This window comes from Pyxicephalus adspersus, chromosome 4 (genome assembly GCF_032062135.1).
Source record: "Pyxicephalus adspersus chromosome 4, UCB_Pads_2.0, whole genome shotgun sequence".
NCBI classification, from domain to species: domain Eukaryota; kingdom Metazoa; phylum Chordata; class Amphibia; order Anura; family Pyxicephalidae; genus Pyxicephalus; species Pyxicephalus adspersus.
In genome coordinates this window covers 117,512,287-117,532,588 of record NC_092861.1, presented here as the reverse complement: position 1 = coordinate 117,532,588, position 20,302 = coordinate 117,512,287, and the positions used below count along the sequence as shown (strand labels likewise).

Sequence of the window (20,302 nt, the reverse complement as noted above, 5' to 3'; positions counted from 1 at the left end):
AAATTTTAAAGAATGGAAAAAACAAATTTGTATGAACAATTACATTTTTTGTTAAAATATTATTTATTGTGTCTAAATGGAAACACATATGCATGAGCCCACAGCAAGACATGATGCATGAACTTTTTATGTGCCTAAAGATAGTATTAAAATATTTTTTTTTATCATTTATTGCAGAAGGGGATATGTTTTATGATGCATACAAAGAACATTATGTATATTAAAAAAGATACCCAGTATATCTCATACTAAGATTATAAAACATCAAGAAACAAACACCAGATCAAGTAAATGCATTTTGACGTTTATTACAATGCTGAAAATAAATGATTCTGCAGAATTTAAGAGCAGGAATTCTTTAACAGCTCTGTTTTCCCATCAAAATATTTGATGATTGTAAAAGTACATTGGAGTCTCTGCAAGAAAGAGAAAAAACTTTTAATATACATGTAAAATCTGCAGCTATCAAAAATATTTTGATACAACACATATTTGTAGGGAAGTTACACGTTTCTATATTCTATTTGGATATTTTTTTTACACTTGGTACTGGCATTCAATATGTTCATGTTGTACTAATATAGTAGTTCTGCTTTCAAAGGATGGCTTCAACCTTCAAATATTTGTCATTTGTATATCTGGTTTAGGAGGGCTGCATAATGATTTTTAAAAATATTTTACTAAATTACTTAAGGGCAGAATACGTTTTTTTTTCCTCTAGTACATACATTAAATATTTAATAGTAATGAATTATTATTGAAAAAAAGGAAAAAGGATACTTTGTATCTTTGTTGGGACTTTGTTGGCAGTATTTCTAGAACGTTTCCAATAACTAACAGTTTATAAATAAAACAATTCTTTCATATAAATTATTTTAAAATACTAAATTACATAGATTGTCCCTATACATTAATTCACAACATTTACAGTAAAAAGTAGATACATAACCTGTTTTTACTGTAAATGTTGTGCAATAATGTTTAGAGACAATCTATGTAATTTAATATTTAAAATAATTTATATTAAAGAATTGTTTAAATTATAAACTTAGTTATTGGAAAAAGTCCCTCTATCCTTTTTACTTTTTTCAATAATAATTGGTAATGCTGAGATGTGGCAAGTGTATTAAGAGTGGAATTAATGAAGGGATGTTCCATGTATTTCTCAACTAGAATGTAACTTAAAAGTAATGAAATCATATTATTATTGTCTAGTATTTCATGCAGATAGCACGGAAAGCTATTTTTAAATATAAATATTTTATTTTTCAGGTTTTACAAGTCATCATATAATACAACATGTGAGTTGCATGCTGCATTGCAACAGTGGCAAAAATTAAATGAACTTCAAAGCAAACATTTCATTCACTTATCCACACTGTAATTCCTTCTTTAATTCAGGATTAAGTATAACAAAAAAATAATGGAATACACATTTATAAAGAACTGAGCTTTTTTTATTTTTAACAGACAAATTAGCATATGTCAGCGATAGACTGGGTGACAGTCTTTTATTATACATATAAAAATTTTACTGGTTGTAAATCACATATATGCAAAAGGCTGTGTGCCCCCCTGACAATCCTGCTACAATGGCCTATGCTGGCTGTGCAGAAATATAGTCCTGAAAACAGCAGGATTATAAGATATTAATTTTACATAATTGATGAAATTAACATAAATATTACTCATTCAAAGACAGGGTAAATGGTGACATACCTTATTTACTTGTGAGTTGCCTGGGTCACAGGATTGGGCCTTTCCGTTGCTTTCAGAATAGTTTTTTCTGCAATTAGTTTCTCCAGTCTTCACTGTTATTCTGTATTTTGCTCCATTAACAACCTATGACATAAAAGTATATAGTATAGACAGTAATAAGATAAAAGGCATACATATACTGATAGAAAGGGCATCTGCTCTATATACCAAATGTTTTTAGCTGATATAGCAGCTGGGGATCTATCAATGTATTTAAATGACCTCCAAAATCCCCCCCCCCCAAAAAAAAGAAATATTTTGCAGCTTTTTCAATTTTAGATGAGGTAGCTGCATCTTTTTTAATGGCTTTTACTTTTACTACTTCATTTATTACCTGTCCTAGTATGCCGATGCTCGCCTTGTAACAATGGAGGAGCAGATCTGCAAACCTAAGCTGCTCTCCTGATCAGGATTACAAACCCTTCGTTAGTTTTATCTGTATCACATAAAATGGCGTTGCTTTATTTGCTTTGCCTTAAAAAGTAAACTAATAAAGCTACCACATATGCATATATACAAAATTTTCCTTTTTGAGTTGATAAATACTTGAATTGTGGGTCCTGTAATATGAAATTACAATATAAAGGACTTCTGTGCAAGAAAACAGCTATTGAAATGATGGGAATATGGTCAAAATTTTCAAAGAGCACTCTATACTCATCTGGCCATTGGCACCCAAGTGCCCAATTCACCTATCATCATGAAAGGTTTGCAGAATCTGATGTTTGAGGATGATTGGATCATTATATGGGTGATGCATGCTTAGAAAGTTAGAAAATAATTGAGTGACTAAATATCTGAGGAGTGGGGATACCGGAGTGCTAAATGAAACCTTGAGTCCAATGGGCTGCAGCTAAACAGCAAGAAGGATAAGGACTTCGACCACTTCTAGAGTAGAATGAGGGAAAAGAGCTCATAATTGCTGCCACTCATCAGGGGAATTCCCATGTTGGATGCTGCTGTAACTAAAATCTGCTTCCAATCGTCATCTCAAAAATAGGAGAGAGTACCATGTGCTCCTAATACCTTGGTATCTTGTGATTCTCTGTTTTAGGTTTAATGAGCAAATATAGGGGACTTTTGGGGGGGGGGGGGGGGTTGTAAACTTATCGGGGCAGGGTCCTCTCCTGTTTCACTGTCTGTATCTGTCTGTCATTTGCAACCCATTTTTATCCCATTGTACAGCGCTGTGTAATATGTTGGCGCTAAAAAAAATACTGTTTATTAATATTATTATTATTATTATTATTAATAATAATAATAATAATAATAATAATACCGGGAACAGCCTGTTGCTCACGCTAGTGTGCATTTGTTTAAACCAAAGGCATCTGCAGTAGTTCTCGATAACAAGCCTTAGAGTCAAATAGATTAAAACTGAGACTGAGATTATATTATTGTTAAATTATTCAGATATATTGTAATCATATTAGCCACAAGATGGCAACCAATAACTGGAATAATAGTTTGTGTAGTAACTACATTTAAATTCCCATTGTGTGTGAGCCTGAAATATCAAATCAAAGCAATTTTAAAAGATGAACTATTAAGGAAAGAAACACGGGAAATTTTTTTCATGCTGTTTAAGAGATGAGATGCTGTTTAAAAGCTGCATAAGGGTTGTTGCAAACTATAACACTTTATACTTTTTTAAAAAAAATGTTCACTTATTCATCCTTTGTAGTTGAAAACATGAGCAGAAATTAGCACTGCATACACAGTTGTTCAAAGAAATGTGTGGCAAAATGAACATGATTACTTGGTTGAGCCTCTCCATAACAAACATAGTCCCCAGCCCTGGTCACCAGCTCCATCTCCTATATACTGCCAGTATGGATTGGAGGGAGAATAAGCCATAATGACATATTTATATATCCAAACATTCAACATATTGGCCCTGATTTATTAAAGTTTTCCAAGGCTGGAGAGAATACACTTTCATCAGTGAAGCTGGGTAATCCAGCAAACCTGGAAAAGATGTCCTAAAAGTTGTTAGCTATTTGTTAGCAAACGTTTTCAATCCTGGACCAGATCCATTCCAGGATTGCTGGATCACCCAGCTTCACTGATGAAAGTGTATTCTCTCCAGCCTTGGAGAACTTTAATAAATCAGGGCCAGGGAGTCTAATTTACTTTTTAAGCACTTTTAGGGGGATAACAAATAACCACTTTTGTGTATATGTACCGGTATGTTTTAAACCAAGAAGGTCATCATGAAAGCATATTTGGAAAGAGGTCTGCTATGGAGACTCTTGTAATACCATTATAAATAAAAGTACACTTAAAAAAGGAAAAGAATAAATCAAGTATATTTTCTAATAATAATTATAGCCATGTTTATATTTTAGGTATAGTATATGTTTTGTAGTTACATCTCCACTTCTAGCCATGTATCTTTTCCAAACACAAGATACAAATCCATGAAGAGGGGAGTAAGCCTTTAAAGCCTATAAATATTTCATATTATATTATCAGTATATATGTTACAGTATTTATTTATGAAATACTATAAACATAATATATTTCCATAGAAAGTCAGGATGAAAAAAAGACATAAGTGCATCAAAATTAACCACTAGGGAAATAAACATATCCCAGATATAAAACCATATAAGACATAGTTGATCCAGAGGAAGGAAAAAAACCCTGGTACAATTTGCTCCAAGAGAAAAAAAAATTCCTGAGTCCATGAGGCAGTCAGATTTTATTTTGTTTTTTATTTTGTTATTTTTACTTTAAAGCCTTAATACCCAGTTATATTCTGTGCTTCTAGGCTTCCTGAAGGAGCCGATTCCACATTTTCACAGACCTTACAGTAAGACTGTGTAGGGAACTTTTTTTTTTATTATTATTTTACACTGATTGTGAAAACATTGATGTACATTACCTGAGATTCCGCAGAGATGACATCAATCAGCACAAAGTAATACATATAGTTTGATTGTTGATTGTATTTGTCAACTGCAAAACTGGCAAGCTTTTGGATCTCTGGATCTTTAGGATCCCGGTCTTTCCATCCTCCGGTCATCATTGAATCAAAGCCGGATGGAAGACAAAGTGCAGTAATAAGACATAAGTAGATAGAAGCTGACATGGTGACACCTGTATGAAATACATGAAAAAGAGATTTTTATAAAAAAATACTTTTCTTATTTATTTCACACAGCATGTAACACTTAGAACAGTTTGGAACCTGGGGTCTTAAAGCAGAACTAAAGTTCCACTTTAAAGTTTCCAAAAATGTTTTTGTGTTTTGTTTTCATCTATGAATGACACTGATCCCCTGTGGGGGAAAACCCTGGAATGGATGTGGTCCAGGATTCAAAACATTTGCTAACTAATAGCAAATTCCTTTTAAGAAATCAATTTCTGGTTTGCTGGATCAGTGTATCCTCTCCAGCCTTGGAGAGCTTTAATAAATCAGGCCTGAAGTCTCAAATACCTTGTTGCAGCAAGTGAGTGGAAGCTAATCTCCCCCAGGACCTACAAAATCTTAACCAACAAAACAAATTTTCTCCCCGGTCAATTTCACATCACTTTAAGCAGTCTATGCCTATTGGAACAATAACACGTAACACTTTAACCCCTGTGACGGTGATCCCAAGTGTGGCTCAGGGTGAATTTTATATACCAAAAGCGGTAACCCTGAGCCACACTCGGGGTAGCATAAAAAAATCCTACCTGCTCCCCTCGATCTAGCGGCATCCTCCAACGAACCCCGCCTGGCTTCTGCATCACATCCTCGGCTTGATCAATGTGAAGCACATGATTTGTGTTTCAAACTTATCATACCCGGGAGTTATTCTTTAGAATTACAGGCCTAAAATATTAAACAATAAATTTCCATGCAAAACAATGTACCGCTTTTAACATAAAAATACTGACATATTCAGACCGCCAGGGAGGTTAAATGGCACTTTGGCTGCTGCACAACTACCTTAATAACACAATCATCAGCTGGGAATTAACAAATGTAATTAGGTAGACTTAAAGAAATACTTGTTAAATAAATAATAAAAAAATGCCTGTTAACAAAGACATATTTTATTTACTAGTACTGTATAAAATCCTCACTGTGAGCTAATCACAAACAAAGCAAAAAAACAGCAGAATAAAAAAAAATTTAATAAAGCCTAGACATTCATTAACTTCTGGAACAAGCTATGCTTTGATTTGAAAAAAGAAACAACTGCAAGAAACAATTAACCAGTAGTGATTCCTAGCTGATTTTTACTATCTTGTTGCTAGAATTTCCAGCATTTTTTCACACTTCCCTTTTTTATATTTCTTTATTGCAATACATAATACATAATCCTCATTTTCTTTATCACTTTTGTAGCTCTTTTCTAAAGTTATCACTTTATTACTTCACTTTGGGGAGAAGAATATTGCACACACAGGTCTATAACTGTTTCAATCATATTTTGTCCTATTTGTGTAAGCTTGATATATTATACCTTATAAGTATAAACCAAAATCTGCTGAACGAAACCCTCAGTGACTGGATAGGGTGGACATGTATTCAATACATTCTGCATATATTTTGGATTTTAGTAGAAATTTCAAACAACTGTGGCAGTGAACCAATTAGAAAAATCCCAAATGGGTCCAAGGTGCCATGTACAATTGAACTTTTTTAGCTTTAGAAACACAAAGTTTTTGCAAATAGTTCTGTCTTTTTTCATTCCTAATTTTGAGGCTAAAAGTTAAATGTTATGCATGTGCCACATTCTGAGTTTTTAAATGGCTGCAGGGTGTGTGCTTCATTTCTATATCTAATAAAGGTGGGGTTGTAGGCCTGGTAAATAGTGGAAGCTGTGTCAGCAAAAAAGCAGAGCTAAGAAAAGCAATCGGATACACAGGTGGATATAATGGAAGTGGAAACAAATGGGAGGGTTTGCAGAAGGTAGGTGGTAGATGGACCTAAAGTACAGTAACAAGTGTGGTAGAAATCAAGGGCATGATGGCTAAGAATGATTATGAGGTGCAAAGATTTTTGGGGAACTGGATGGAAGAGAAAGCAGTACTGGGAGTGTTACAAGAATCAGGGGAAGTTCTGCAGGTTAACATGGATGTGCTGGATGTACTAAGAAAATCTTTTTAAAGAATGCAGGAAATGTAATATTAGGTTGAGCCTGAGAGTCAGGGAGAGTTCTGCAAGTTAACATGGATTTAGTTGATGTGTTTGAACAAACAGACAAAAACGTATTTCTGGACTACAGAAGGTGTAGGAATCAAACAAGTATATATAATATTTTGCTCAAGTCAACCATGGGTCCAAGTGTATACAATTTAAAGCAATTAGTTTTTTATAACCCCCCCAAAAAAACAATAAAAATCTTATTTTCATATAGTATTTCTATTTCATTATATTTATATAAATAATATAATAATAATAATAATCAAGCTCAATAAAGTAAAAATAATATTAAAAAGCTCCCTATTTAATGTACAGCTCTGCTGTTGGTGGTATATAAATTCTAATAATAAACTCTATAAAAAATCCAAACCAGGAGGTTCAGTTTGACCAGTTGGTTGATAAAGGAGATTGATTGGTTGGCACTTGTGCTAAGGAAGGGGATTGATAGAAAGGTGTGCAAGCTAGGTGACCCCAGGTGAGTTGTGCAGAGTGGTATTGGTGAAGGCAGGAGGGGGGTGGGCAACAAGAGCTGGAATCTTTGTCCTCTGCCATGGTAGTGTGGAGGCTGAAGAAACCTTGAGATCAATGAAGAAAAGAGCTATATGGCTTGCAACATCCAAATAGGAAAGTTCATTAACAGGACATTGGGAGTCAGGGCATGCCGGATGTTATTAAAAGGTTCTGAAGTTTTGTAGCTGTAATGCAGGGGTGTCATACTCAAATACACAGAGGGCCAAAATTAAAAACGTAGACAAAGTCGCGGGCCAACCTTGAAATGTATTGAAAAAATTGAGGAAATGTTTCCTTCTCATTAGAAATAAGTCCTTTTCATATGCAAACAAAGGTTTTACTTGAAATTCAATCTGGAACAAACTTATAATTAGGAAAGAGACACAAACATTTTTATTTTCTTTATTTGTAGCCTTTTGAGTTAAATTTCATTAGTAACCTTTTTGCACAGGCTAACAATAATAATAACAATCTCCTTTTATGAAAATCCAACCATTCAAGTCCATGCCTTGGAGTAGCAAGGAAAAGTACAGCTGAGGGGGAGAGCTGGAAATGCCAGATGCGGCAATGCGGAGCTAAATCCTATGAGTGGCCCGCCGCTGAAACTCCCTCTTCATTGAAATAACGCCGCAACTAAAATTCCCGGAATTATTGGCGTCTATAAAACAGTCCAATGCGGGGCCACACAAAGGCAGAGAGCCCGCTGGTCTATAGATGCGAGTGATGTCGGGAATTTTAGTATCGGCGCTATTTCAATGCAGAGGCAGGCCACCTGTAGTTCATATTGAGGATTCCTTTGGGGGCCAAGAAAAAAGGATGTTTGGGGCCCCCGGGCCAGAGTATGACACCCCTGCTGTAATGGGATCTAGATAACAGAACTTAGGGAAATAAAGGATGTTTCTGGCACCAGCTGGGTTTCATATATAGGAATTTGATAGCAAGGTGCTAGGAGTCAGAGACATGCTAGATGAGGAGAGATGAATTTAGGTTGGAGGGGGTCAGCCACAAAGTTGGTAGGGAGAACTGAGTACTGCGGAACCAAAATCTATTGTTTACAGCACAGACACACAACAAAATGCCCAGAGATGCCCTAGGCCGGAATATGTTGCCATCTCCTGAACTAGGAGATCCCCATGGTGCAGGAACTAATAGATGGGCCAGGCTGCTTAAAGACAACCTATGGCTATGTTCATACTGGACATGTGGTTGCCGTTTGTCTACCGTCCCAAAGAACTCCTGGGAAAATGTTATGTGGAACTTCCTCTGGTGGCAGCACCATAGAGAATAAACTGGGAATACTAATACCACTCACTACCGCCAGTTGTCAAATGAGCAGACGCTGGATCTATAAGAACCAGAGCTGAGAATGACCAAGCTACTGGAGGCCACCTTGCCCGCTGGGGAATGCTCAATCACACAGAAAGTCTGAACCTTCACTATGGCTTCACAGGTCTGCTGAATGATAAGTTGCATATCTTGACTTTGTGTGATTTAGAAGTAACTACATTTTCTATACAATCCATTTTAAAGTTCATCGTTAATGAAATGGACCTTTTCATTTCAATCAAAACAAATTGTGATTTCTTCGAACCCCTCCTCCACTTTCTTATTCCCAGAACTTTGTACAAAGCCAAGGTCAAACCACATGTAGCTTGTTTTATGAGGTAAATGCCAGGCCTGGCATGTTGCGTCTTGTCAGTTTGCATTGCATTAAACCTTTTTAGTGAAACAGGTTTTCCAAAGTTAACCCTGCAATTTTTAATTAAGTGGACTGAATTCATTATAAAGTTTTAGTGCAACTTGAATGATTTCCTTTAACAGACCTTATATTATGATGTTGGTGATGATATTCAGGGTAGATAGTAAAAAAATGAACTTCTGTTCTGTGATATACTGTTATATTTGTGGCAGTTCAAAGAGCATAGTTCTATATTCCAGCCCAAATATGGGTCATTGAAAATGGGAGTTTGGTAGAAATAGAACTTTCATGCTGCCTACATGCCTGTATTTATTTACTGGTGCCATGACAGAGAAAGAAATCTCCCCAGAGAGTGTGTAAATCAACTGTCACTAGAACACACAGTTGTAACTTCTCTGAAAAAAATGATTGGAACATTGAAAGGACAATTTTTATCAATAGAACACGGTCCGAAGATTGTCCTTACCGTCTTGCTGTGGGGACTTTACAGTTTTTTTTCCCCACACTTTGTTTTTTAGAGACTATTTTCACACTAAGACAAAAATCTATTTACAAAACAGGGAACCTGACATTCCCTGGTGGGAATCTTCCAGGTCAATGTGTTTCAATGGCAGTAATTCATTCCAACAGGGAATGTTTGAAGGAATGTCAGATTCTCTGTTTTATAAATAGAGCCCATAGAGGGTTTAATCCTAACAGCAATGACACAGATACACAGGGCAAAAAGAATAAAAAAACTACAACTAAAAGAAAAAAAAGACAAAGGGTATAACCCATCCCCATGCAAAAAACATTAAACAGAAAAAGGTTTGCTCGTAGATACGTAGTATTTATGGATAAAAAATACTTTTTCCCAAAATAAGTAGTTAACAGATACATAAAATTCTATTTAGTAAACTTAAAACGGTTCAATAGTAGTAAATCATCAAAACAAAAGACTTTTAATGAACGTTTTTTTTTTACATGACCATGGGACTTTCAACTTTTGACATAAAATTATAAACAAAAAACAAGATAAAAGAATAAAAATGAGAGGAAGAGAAAAAAAGAAACCTAAAAGCATTTATGAGAAAACAAAGGAAGGCAAGGAAGTAGGGAATAAAGAGTCTGCTGGAAGAAGATAGCTCAAAAATTGAAGACCTTGGCTTTATTGTTTGAGTTTGAGGGTCATAGTTTAGTGAGAGAGAATTCTCCATCCATTACAGCTATAGCTTATGATGTTTAGAGATAGAATCAAGATAAAAGTTTTTCTGAGAGTTCTTTTTGTAAGCACTAAGTTGTGAACTTCCTATCTAAACTGCAAAAAAAAAAGTAGATTTGGGTGAAAATTTTGTACGTTTTGCTGGTTTCTTTTCCCATACAGGCTTTGAGATTGCTTATAATTTAAATATGCACCAGGCTTGTGTGCAATACTCAATATTACATACTCAATATTATTAACATAGATGCTATTAAAAGAATTCCTAGAAGTGGCCTGTTATTAGATAGATTCAGATAAATAGATGTAAGAAATACAGATAGTATTTTGTAATATTTGTACAATATTTGCTTTGTTGGTATATCTGCTGTTATCAGTACTTACTTGTTGTGGCTTCTCAGTAATCTTTAAAACCAATCTTTTCAGATGCTCCACTAAATGTGCTCAGTGTTTAACTTCTCCTTTTATGTTGTGATGGTATTGTATTATTTCATATAGTGATTCATTGTAAAGCCTGTTACTCCACCCATTCTGCAATAATTGTATGATACCCAGATGGTATTTCAAAATAAAATTTCATGTAGATCTACTGCCTGCCTGTAGAAACAATCTAGGAAGGATTAAAGAAAAACAGATAATTATGTCATTAGCTTTGTAAAACAAAGCTACGTTTAGAGGTTTCCATTGAAGTAGCCATTTCTGACCACATAGCACAGGGCAATACCCAAGTCAGGGATTGAATGTTTCTATCAAAGCACAGATGAATTGATTTGTGATAAAGTTTTTAGAAGCGCAGTGTTCTTAATAAATCAGGGGTCGGCAAAGTTTTATGGCCATTTGTGGGGTGGGGGGAGCACACTAGGCCGGACCCGCCCTAATGGCTCTGCCCAGCACCATGGAACGCCCCCTCAAGTGAAATCCCTTTCCTCCGTTTGCATTGCGGAGGAGAGGGAATTACCTTCAGGGAGGTTTCCCTATTTAATAGGTAAATAAATAGGGAAACAACTGCAGAGGGCCGCACCGGAGCTCCGGCGACTCTGGTAGTTCGTAACGCCCCCTGGCTGATCCCCTGGCAACCGGTAATAATATATTTATATTTATATATAATAAATAGAGAGGCAAAAATCAGAATCTCCGCTCACTCATAACAATGTACTGGTTGCCAAACCTAAAAAATCAAAAGGATACATGAGAAAAGAAGAGACAGGAGAGGGTCTTTCATGGCAAAGCAAAGTGAGTTTTACTTATATAAAGTGATAAATAAATAACTGGTCATAGTTATAGTTAGGGGACCAATAACTAGACAGAGATAAACTGAACCAAAAAAATGTATCAAGGTAATAAATGGTTGTACAAATAATGTTAGACAAAGTAAAACTGAGCATAACGATATCAGCATTATGTGATCAAACAAGGCACGGTCGTCTCTGTCCCATTGGGCTTCGCAATGTGGCTTTCCCAGGGGAGGGTTGATACCTAAATTTGATGTCTTGTTAGAGAATATGTGACCCAGGATTGAAGCTCCACAAGGGAGGTAGGAAGTATAGGCCAGGGGTTTCCCGGTGGTGGGGGAAATATCCAAAAAGCATATAAATGTGGGTTGGAGCAGACCAAGTTATTCATTCAAAGAAAGTTCAGATTAGTGATTTAGATCAAATTGATGGTTCAGCAAAAGAGGAGTATGGGAGATTGAGACAGAGATTTTGTATCTAGTTATGAGCCCATGGGTATACACCTATACACGCTACACAGAGATAAAATGTAACCACCCTAAAAAAAAACACTAAAAGTGTTAACGTGTTTGTTCAGCCAGAACATTTTAATACAATTTTTCATTGAATATTAAGGTGTTGGTGGAACCCATGTTAAATTTTTTTGGTTGTCTGAGCCCCACTGGTACACTGAAGACTAGAGATGAAAAAAATGACTTCTGTAAGCAAAAAAAACCCAAAAAAAACCAAAAAAAATCTCATTAAGCATATTTACCGATGACCACTGGAACTGAAAATAATGAGAGATCTTCAACTTTACAAGTGTAACAAAAACTACTAATACTTTGATGGAATATTAAACATAAAGACTAACAATAAAAATTCATCTTTCAAATTATGATTGCATGTGGTGCACTTCAGTTATTTACAAAGTGATGCATCAGGTGGCGTATGCCATTACCATGCCCCCCTGGGTGAGGAACTACATGCCTATGTACATAGAAGGGGGTTATAATGCAGTACCTTCAGGAAGACCCTGAAAGACCACATTGTCACCCTAAAACAGGAAGTGGCTAGAGGACAGGAGAAAACTGGATAAGAAACCTACACCACAATAATAGTAATAATGAGCAATCCCAGTACACTCATGGGTAAACTATTTGAAATGTGTTTCAATTGATAGAGATCTAAAGTATGTCTGTTGTAGTTGTAAACAGTCTTAGTCAATGAGATATACATACTCAATAACATTATGACTGTAAGATGTGATCAAATGGTTTTGTTGTATGGAAATATTTTCCAGACAATACTGGAGTGCTGGGTCTGCACGGACCTCTCCTTATTTGTAGCCTCTATAGGGCACCCCCTGTTACATAATAATTATACACCCCCCGTTACATGTCAATCATACATCATACTCATCATACATCTTACTTTCTTGAGCTTTATGTGCACCATAAAAATATGATAGGGTTTCAACACTGCAGTCACATTTGGCCATTTTCTTCCTTGGTATTATCAAAAGACATCAACAGCCTGTTGATTACCAGGACACCAAATTCTAACATTCAGTTTTTGGGTTAATTTAAAGGGTATTACCAGCAATTTTTTTTTTTTAGTATTTACTTGGTAAAGGAAAGTTAGAACTTTGTTGGTTATTGCTTTCTGTGGATCCCATGGCTCATAGATCCATTTTTCCCTTGTTTCAAGTGAGATGAAATCCCCAAGAAGGACTGAGTGCACAAACTGAGTGCTCTACTTTTTAAGTGAGTGGGGGCCCCTGCTGTGTCCTCCCCAAAGCAAACAATAGCCGTCATTCATTAGCAGTCTGTTGTTTCGCAATCCAGAACAGTGGATTTTATCAACAAGAATTTAGGAAAAACCTTTGAGCACCTGTACTAGTGGCATATTTTTACCAGGGATCATCATGAAAGATCACTATGAATGAAAAATAAAAACCCTTTACCCTTCCCAACCCTATCTAAATCAAAGGGAAAAACCACCAGACCACCAAACGCCACTTTGGTGCCTGGTTACTTCTGCATAACTGCACTTCTCTTGACCTGAATCTAAGCTGTTATGAGCCACTGTAACCATATTCTAGGGCAGTGTTTCTTGACCTTGCAGTTGACTTCTTTTATCATAAGGGAACCCTTTAAATAATTTTCAGGTCTTCAAGGAGCCCCTACTATGATTACTAAATCTCCATCTCACATTACATTAGTGTGGTAGTCAGTAGAAAAGAGGAGAAAAAAATAACACTGTTATTCAGCCCTCCCCTCAGGCACCTTATCTTGGTGTCACCTTATCTTGGTGTCACCTTTGACTCTGCCCTCTCATTTACCCCCAAATTCAAGACATTTCCAGGTCCTGTCACTTTCATCTATGCAAAGTCTCCAAAATCCACCCCTACCTGTCCCCTGAGACCACCAAACTCCTTGTACATTCTCTTATCTTTCGTCTGGACTACTGTAACCTCCTCCTCTCTGGTATTTTACTAACCCGACTCTCCCCTCTACGATCTATTATGAATGCTGCAGCCAGACTCATCCATCCTTCCCTCCGCTCCTCTTCCGCTGCATCTCTTTGCAGTTCTCTTCATTGGCTTCCATTTCACCTTAGAATCAAATTCAAGCTCCTGTGCTTTGCCTTCAAATCCCTCCACAGTTCTGACCTGGTAAAAAAATACTCCCCTGCCGCTCTCTCCGCTCCTCCAATGATCTACTAATGACTTCCTCACTCATAACCTCACCAAACACACAGATACAAGACTTCGCTAGAGCTGCCCCAACTCTCTGGAATGGTCTTCCTTGTCCTATTCGGCTTGCTCCTATTTTCTGCTCATTTAAAAGAGCGCTCAAAACCAATTTTTTTAAAATTGCCTACCCATCTTCTTCTGGCTTTTGAAACCATCACTACTCCTACCATTACATATCCCCCATCCTATTGTGTGTAAATTCCCCCACCTACTAGATTGTAAGCTATTCGGGGCAGGGTCCTCTCCTCTGGTATCACTGTCTGTACAGTCTATGTTGGCGCTAAAAAAATCCCGTAAAATAATAATTAATAATATATAGTAGTAGGGTTTTTTTTTTTTGGCCACAGCGGTTTTTTTTTTTTTAGTAGTACACTGAATAATAAATAAAACAGGCGACATCAAGTACATCATCCTCAGAAATGTAGTCCTGGTCCCATTACTTCTAGTGGCGTTGATAGGACATGCCTTGTAAATATCACTAGGTCCCAGGAAGAAAACAGTAAGCATCATTTAGTGAAATTGGTCTCAGGTTCTGACACGTTTCACTTGTTAGGCTTCCTCAGGGGAGGAAAGAAGTAACTAATGATGTCATTAAACATTCAATGAATGAAACATTTATCATGTAAATAAAAAGAGAAATGGAGGAAATGGTAGTATTCACAAACTTGAAATTATGATGGAATGGGTAGGCTGTTGCATGAGAGAAACAAGGGAGATATGTTCACTATGCTAGACTAATCTATGAAATACAGAATTGTTGATTATGAATATTATCTGCATAAATATGTGTATTGTGGATATTATGTCACCCTATCAATGCACATATATATTCAATAAATAAAGGTTCCTTCACAAATAATAGCTAGTCATTCAGTTTAATTAGGGAACAAGTTGAAACATAAAATGCCCAGCAATACTGGGTAATAAAGCGATAGGAACCTCAATCAACAAAGTATACAGTAAATGAAAATAAGGTTGTTAGTAGGTAAACCCATATAGTAATCTAATAATGGTCAGTACATAATACAGCAATTTCAAAATAGCAAAACAACATCAGGAATAAGCTACCTGCTAAGATGTAGATGGGTACCCCAGGGGCCTGATTCTCTATGAACAGTGTCCAGCTAACTTCTCCCTTGCTTCAATGCTTTTTGCATGGCTAACCGTCTCTTCTCCTGCTGGCTTCTGACTGGCTCTGGCTGGCTACCATTCTCCCAGCTCTCAGTCTTATACAGTTAATTCCCATAAGGTATCATTGAGGCCCTTGGATTGGTTACTGGGTGTGATCTGTAAGATGACTGTTGATTGACACTTCATGTGTAACTTCAGGAATTGAATGGATCTCCCAGCCTAATTTGATATGGGAAGCTGGAGCTGAAATTATTATTATTATTATTATTAACAGGATTTATATAGCGCCAACATATTACGCAGCGCTGTACATTAAATAGGGATTGCAAATGACAGACTAATACAGACAGTGATACAGGAGGAGAGGACCATGTCTGGTCATCTAAGTTTAGGAGTCAACAAAAGGTCCCGCTGGGTCATCACCCCAACCCACCTGACCAGTTATGCATCCATCTGCAGCTGACTCCGCTGACTTAATTGATTTGTTAATCCTTGAAGGCCAGTTGGGTATGGGAACTAGATCTTGTTTACCGGCATCCGTTTAATTATCTGTTTGTTTATTCTTCGTTGATAAACATCTATAAACAATCTTGGGGTGGAGCTGAAATGTCACAGGAATTTGAGTAATAAACGATACAAAATCAGAATCTTGTTAGTTAACTGATGGTTCACATTTTCATCTGAGGAAGCCTGATGGGGGAAATGCGTCAGAATCTGGGACTAATTTCACTACCCCTAGCCTAAAGCCCTTATACTACTAAGAAAGACTTATACCACTCAAACAAATCTTAACTGAAATGATTGATCAGAACTTGAAATTGCTGGATTACCATGTATTTTCAGGAGAATGTAGCAAAAGAAACCTTCATATTTACTTTCAATACAGTTTCAGTAGATGTCATCGGTTTATCCAGGGCCCGTAGGACTACAATACCATTTCGTTTTGCTCCAGTGTTACCGTTCTTTTTAAAAATGAGACAGTTTAGAAAAAGTTCCGAATTACTGTCCTTCTAGTAAGGATTAGATTTCATACACTGCATATGTTGCTGACACATTGAATCTAAGCTTGTTGTGCTAAATGTGGATATGGAACCGGTTTTTCAGGTATTATCAGGTGTTTCTGACTAACTCCACCTAAACAATGAGGATACAGGAAGAAAAATATCACGGAAGAACAGAAGGATCCTGAGTTTATATACAGATACGTAAATGTGTAGATATTCATTATTCTAGCATTCTACTAAACGACCTTAAAGCATAATTTTTTACTTCTGTGTTGTTGTTGGAGAAATTCTTTCACTTCCTGCCAAGGTGTGACCTTCTTTTTAACTGTAAAGAAAAGATTTTGCAGCAGATCCCCTGAATGCAGTAAAATATGAGCTATAACCCTTTCCTACTCTTTTCAAAATTAAAAAAAAAAAGATTGGGTATTAATACACTTTAGGTAGATCCAGATTTGTGCAGCCCCCTCCTTCCCAACTGCCCAGAACCACTGCAGCTCGAGGTTGGTTGGAGGTGGGGGCAAAAGAGGGGGAGAGGGTAAGAGAGAAGGAAAGAAAATCAGCTCCCTTACCAGTGATCATCTGGTGACAATCGAACAGAAGGCTCCCTGTGTCACAAAGCTTCCAGCTTTATGGTTCTGGCAGGTACAGCAGCTCCCAGCTAAAAGAGAGATAGAGCCAGAGCAGCAAAGTTGGAAGGTTTAAGTGTGCCCTCTAGTGGCCGTGCACCCTTGGACATGACCGCTGTGGCCTATTTTGAAGCTTTAGGTTCGATTCAAAACCAAATGATAAAAAAATAAAAATAATAATTAATTCTCTACCCTGTCCTAGGCACAGCTAGATTAATATCGCTACAGAGTGCAGAAAATAGGATTGCCAGAAAATGAGAGAAAATATTAACTGTTCCAATTATGTTTCCTCCTTGCTGGCCAAATGCTTTAGGATTCATTCTAGGATGGGAAACGTGAGCATTTATCTGTCCATGTTCAGTCAAAAGTGTAGCATGTGCCTTAGGATGAACAAAAACACCTGTTGAGCACACATATTGGACATTGCCACATACGCATAAGGATGAAGAATCATTTTTGATCCATAATTTTAGTTTCTGGACTATTTAGATATTCACATTAAGCTAATGTCGCTGTAATGTATAGCAATGCATGCACCTTATAGTATTGGCCAAAAGCCAATTAAAGCTCCCCAAGACTGGAAAAGATAGGCTATTATGAAAGATGTAGCAAACCTAGATTGGATCTGATCTAGAATTTAAAACATCTGCCAAATAATTTTTAGGAAATTAATTTCAGGTTTGTGAGGTCACCCAGGTTCTCCTATGATAGCCTATCTTCTCCAGTCTTAGAAAGCTTTAATAAATCGGGGCCATTATGTCTATGTAAGGTTATTTGTTTATCATGGTCATGTATTCCAGTGGTCCTTAGTAACATGAAAGCCATATAAACCTTGAAGGTAACTCTGATCTAGCTCAGAGAAATCCTTAGCAGGATTTAATCTTCGTAATACAGTCAGATACCTAGGACATTTTGGAAATATGTCTCTAGGGTTTCTGTTAACTGTCAAGAGTTTAATTTTTTTTTATTCTGTCATTAGTGCACTTCCACTTAATATTTGAATAGCTAATGAATGGACAAGTTATCAATATGACGCTGACACAGTAAGACACAGAACACAGTAAGATTAGTGAAACAGATACTTTATTACATTTAGAAGTGTTGCTAAAATATACATTCAGTTCAGTTGTTGGTGATCATTTTAGCGAGGCCCGCAATAGGATGATTGGACGGTTTCCACATGTTCCCATGGGACTACCAGTACTCTAAATGAACAGTATAGGGTCTGTAAAAGAAAAGAATAGTTAGTCTTATATTACTGTTTGTCCTACTTATTAGCCACAATGAAAATCAATATCATTGTAAAAAACATAAAACACATGCCGAAATACAGTAAAAAATGTACTAGTTCCTCTATAGCTCCAAGGGCACAGCAGTCAGGACCCCTCACTGTCCTAGAATAACTTTTAAGAGTAACAGGGTATGCTTTCTCTTACATAGCAGTGACATGACATGACTATAATTCTTTTGTTGCAAGTGAAACAAAGAAATACTAATTACAAAAAAAAAACATTAAAAAAATATGCATACTTTTCCAGCTCAAACCATCCTACCAACATTAAAATCAAACTAAAAGGCAGATCAGAAAATCCACACACACATACATACATACATACATACAGTAAACACATATATATATATATATATATATATATATATATATATATATATAGTTGGTTCCCTATCACTGGGTGATTAAATAAACTCCTTTGAATCTTTTCCAAAACTAAAAATCAATAGGTGGAGAGGTATTACTGACCTCAGCAAAGTGGGAATCTTTAATCAGGTTGCAGGATTGTACATCACTTGTAGTGCCTTTCTTGCAGTCTGTCTTTCCAATTTCTGCAGTTATTGAATAGATTACTCCAGCAACAATCTGAAAAAAACATTGACATGGTTATTGTTAGGTACTGAATATAACTCTATTTTTTTTTTTTAATAACATGTAAATATTGTAACAATAAAGCAGTATCGGAGTACCCGGGTCTATTTGTGGTGTTAACTATTGAACAAGCTTCTGATGAATTGCTATTTACTGCATTGTGTGTTGTCGTGCATTGCACATTGATATAAATGGGCAGCTCAGCTTTACTGTATGAGGGCTATCTGCAGTGCAACTTTGCAACACAATATTAATTTCCAATCACTTTCTTCTTGGTGACAATGGGAAAGAAAAAAACCCAATGTTCACACAGACAGCAATAATTATCTTCTAAGAGTTCTAACTCTTCCTCAATCATTACAAAGAATAAAATAGATGTAATTTTCTTGGGTCTCCCTGCAACTCTTACTTGTTCCTCCTTATAACCTCCACTCAATACAGGTAAAACTTTAGAACATTTAACTAGTGAAACAATATAGCAGCACTAAAGCAACATACTGAATTTTCTGCTTAATTTATTGATGAGTTGCTTTACCAGCAGGTTACCGTATGTTGGATTGTACCTGGTTTGTCGCGGACACAACCTTCACAAGCTTGTATTCATAGTCCTTCTTTGATTGCTCGTTGTAGTTATTAACAGCAAAGGTGGCAGCATTTATGACTCCCTGGTTGTTGGGATCAATCGGTTCAGGAGCACCAACTAAGTTCTCAGCTGTAAAAAGAGAAAATAGTGAGCATACAACCACAAGGAAGAATCCTGCAGACATGATGATTCCTTTACTAGGAGAACAACGAGAGAAAATGATGGCAGAACAGAGGCACAGAGACACTTTTATAGTCACACGAGGCTGCAGATATGGAATATCTAAGATGTGATAAGACTAATGAGTTTTCAGAATGTTTAAGATTTGCCAGATTGATAAATTCATTAACAAAAAAAAAATCTGATATTATTTTATTGCAAGTACAAATATTGCAACAAATCATATCTATCTTATCTACAATGAAGTATAAATAAAGTCATTTAATAAAATTAAGAAATGTAATCGTATGTTGTAAAGTAAATACATGACAGCCTTGCTAAACACCTCGTGGATGAATTCTTTATTTGGACAAGTGTAGCACAGGTTAAAGTATTAGTGTACTTGTAATGTGTTTAAAGTTTTATTGTAAAATCCAATGCACAAAGGAGGTGAGGGCATTTGCTTGGAGTATAGAATTTGTAATTTACATACAGCTCCAAACGGTAATAGAATCTGAATGCCAGAGTGATTTTGTCCCTATTGTTCCAGTCCTAAAAAGTCCTTGTAGAGTCTTGTCCCAAAGGATGAAACTCCAAATCTCAACCTAGCCAGGCTTTAGAGGTCCTCAAGGCCGACTTCCCT

General features: G+C 36.4%; 2 protein-coding genes across 2 annotated transcripts; both read right to left on the bottom strand.

Annotated features, from left to right (window-relative positions):
• Positions 1-283: 283 nt before the first annotated feature.
• On the bottom strand, positions 284-17,109 carry LOC140329245 (U7-hexatoxin-Hi1a-like). The gene is made up of 4 exons (XM_072409409.1): positions 16,979-17,109; positions 4,646-4,860; positions 1,720-1,842; positions 284-416 (listed from the first exon to the last, which is right to left on the bottom strand). The coding sequence occupies exons 1-4, from the start codon at positions 16,986-16,988 to the stop codon at positions 342-344; spliced, it is 423 nt and encodes a 140-aa protein (XP_072265510.1). The 5' UTR covers positions 16,989-17,109; the 3' UTR covers positions 284-341.
• Positions 17,110-18,101: 992 nt separating this feature from the next.
• Positions 18,102-19,730, bottom strand: LOC140329249 (cystatin-like). The gene is made up of 3 exons (XM_072409415.1): positions 19,481-19,730; positions 18,795-18,911; positions 18,102-18,260 (listed from the first exon to the last, which is right to left on the bottom strand). The coding sequence occupies exons 1-3, from the start codon at positions 19,682-19,684 to the stop codon at positions 18,177-18,179; spliced, it is 405 nt and encodes a 134-aa protein (XP_072265516.1). The 5' UTR covers positions 19,685-19,730; the 3' UTR covers positions 18,102-18,176.
• Between the last annotated feature and the right edge of the window lie 572 nt (positions 19,731-20,302).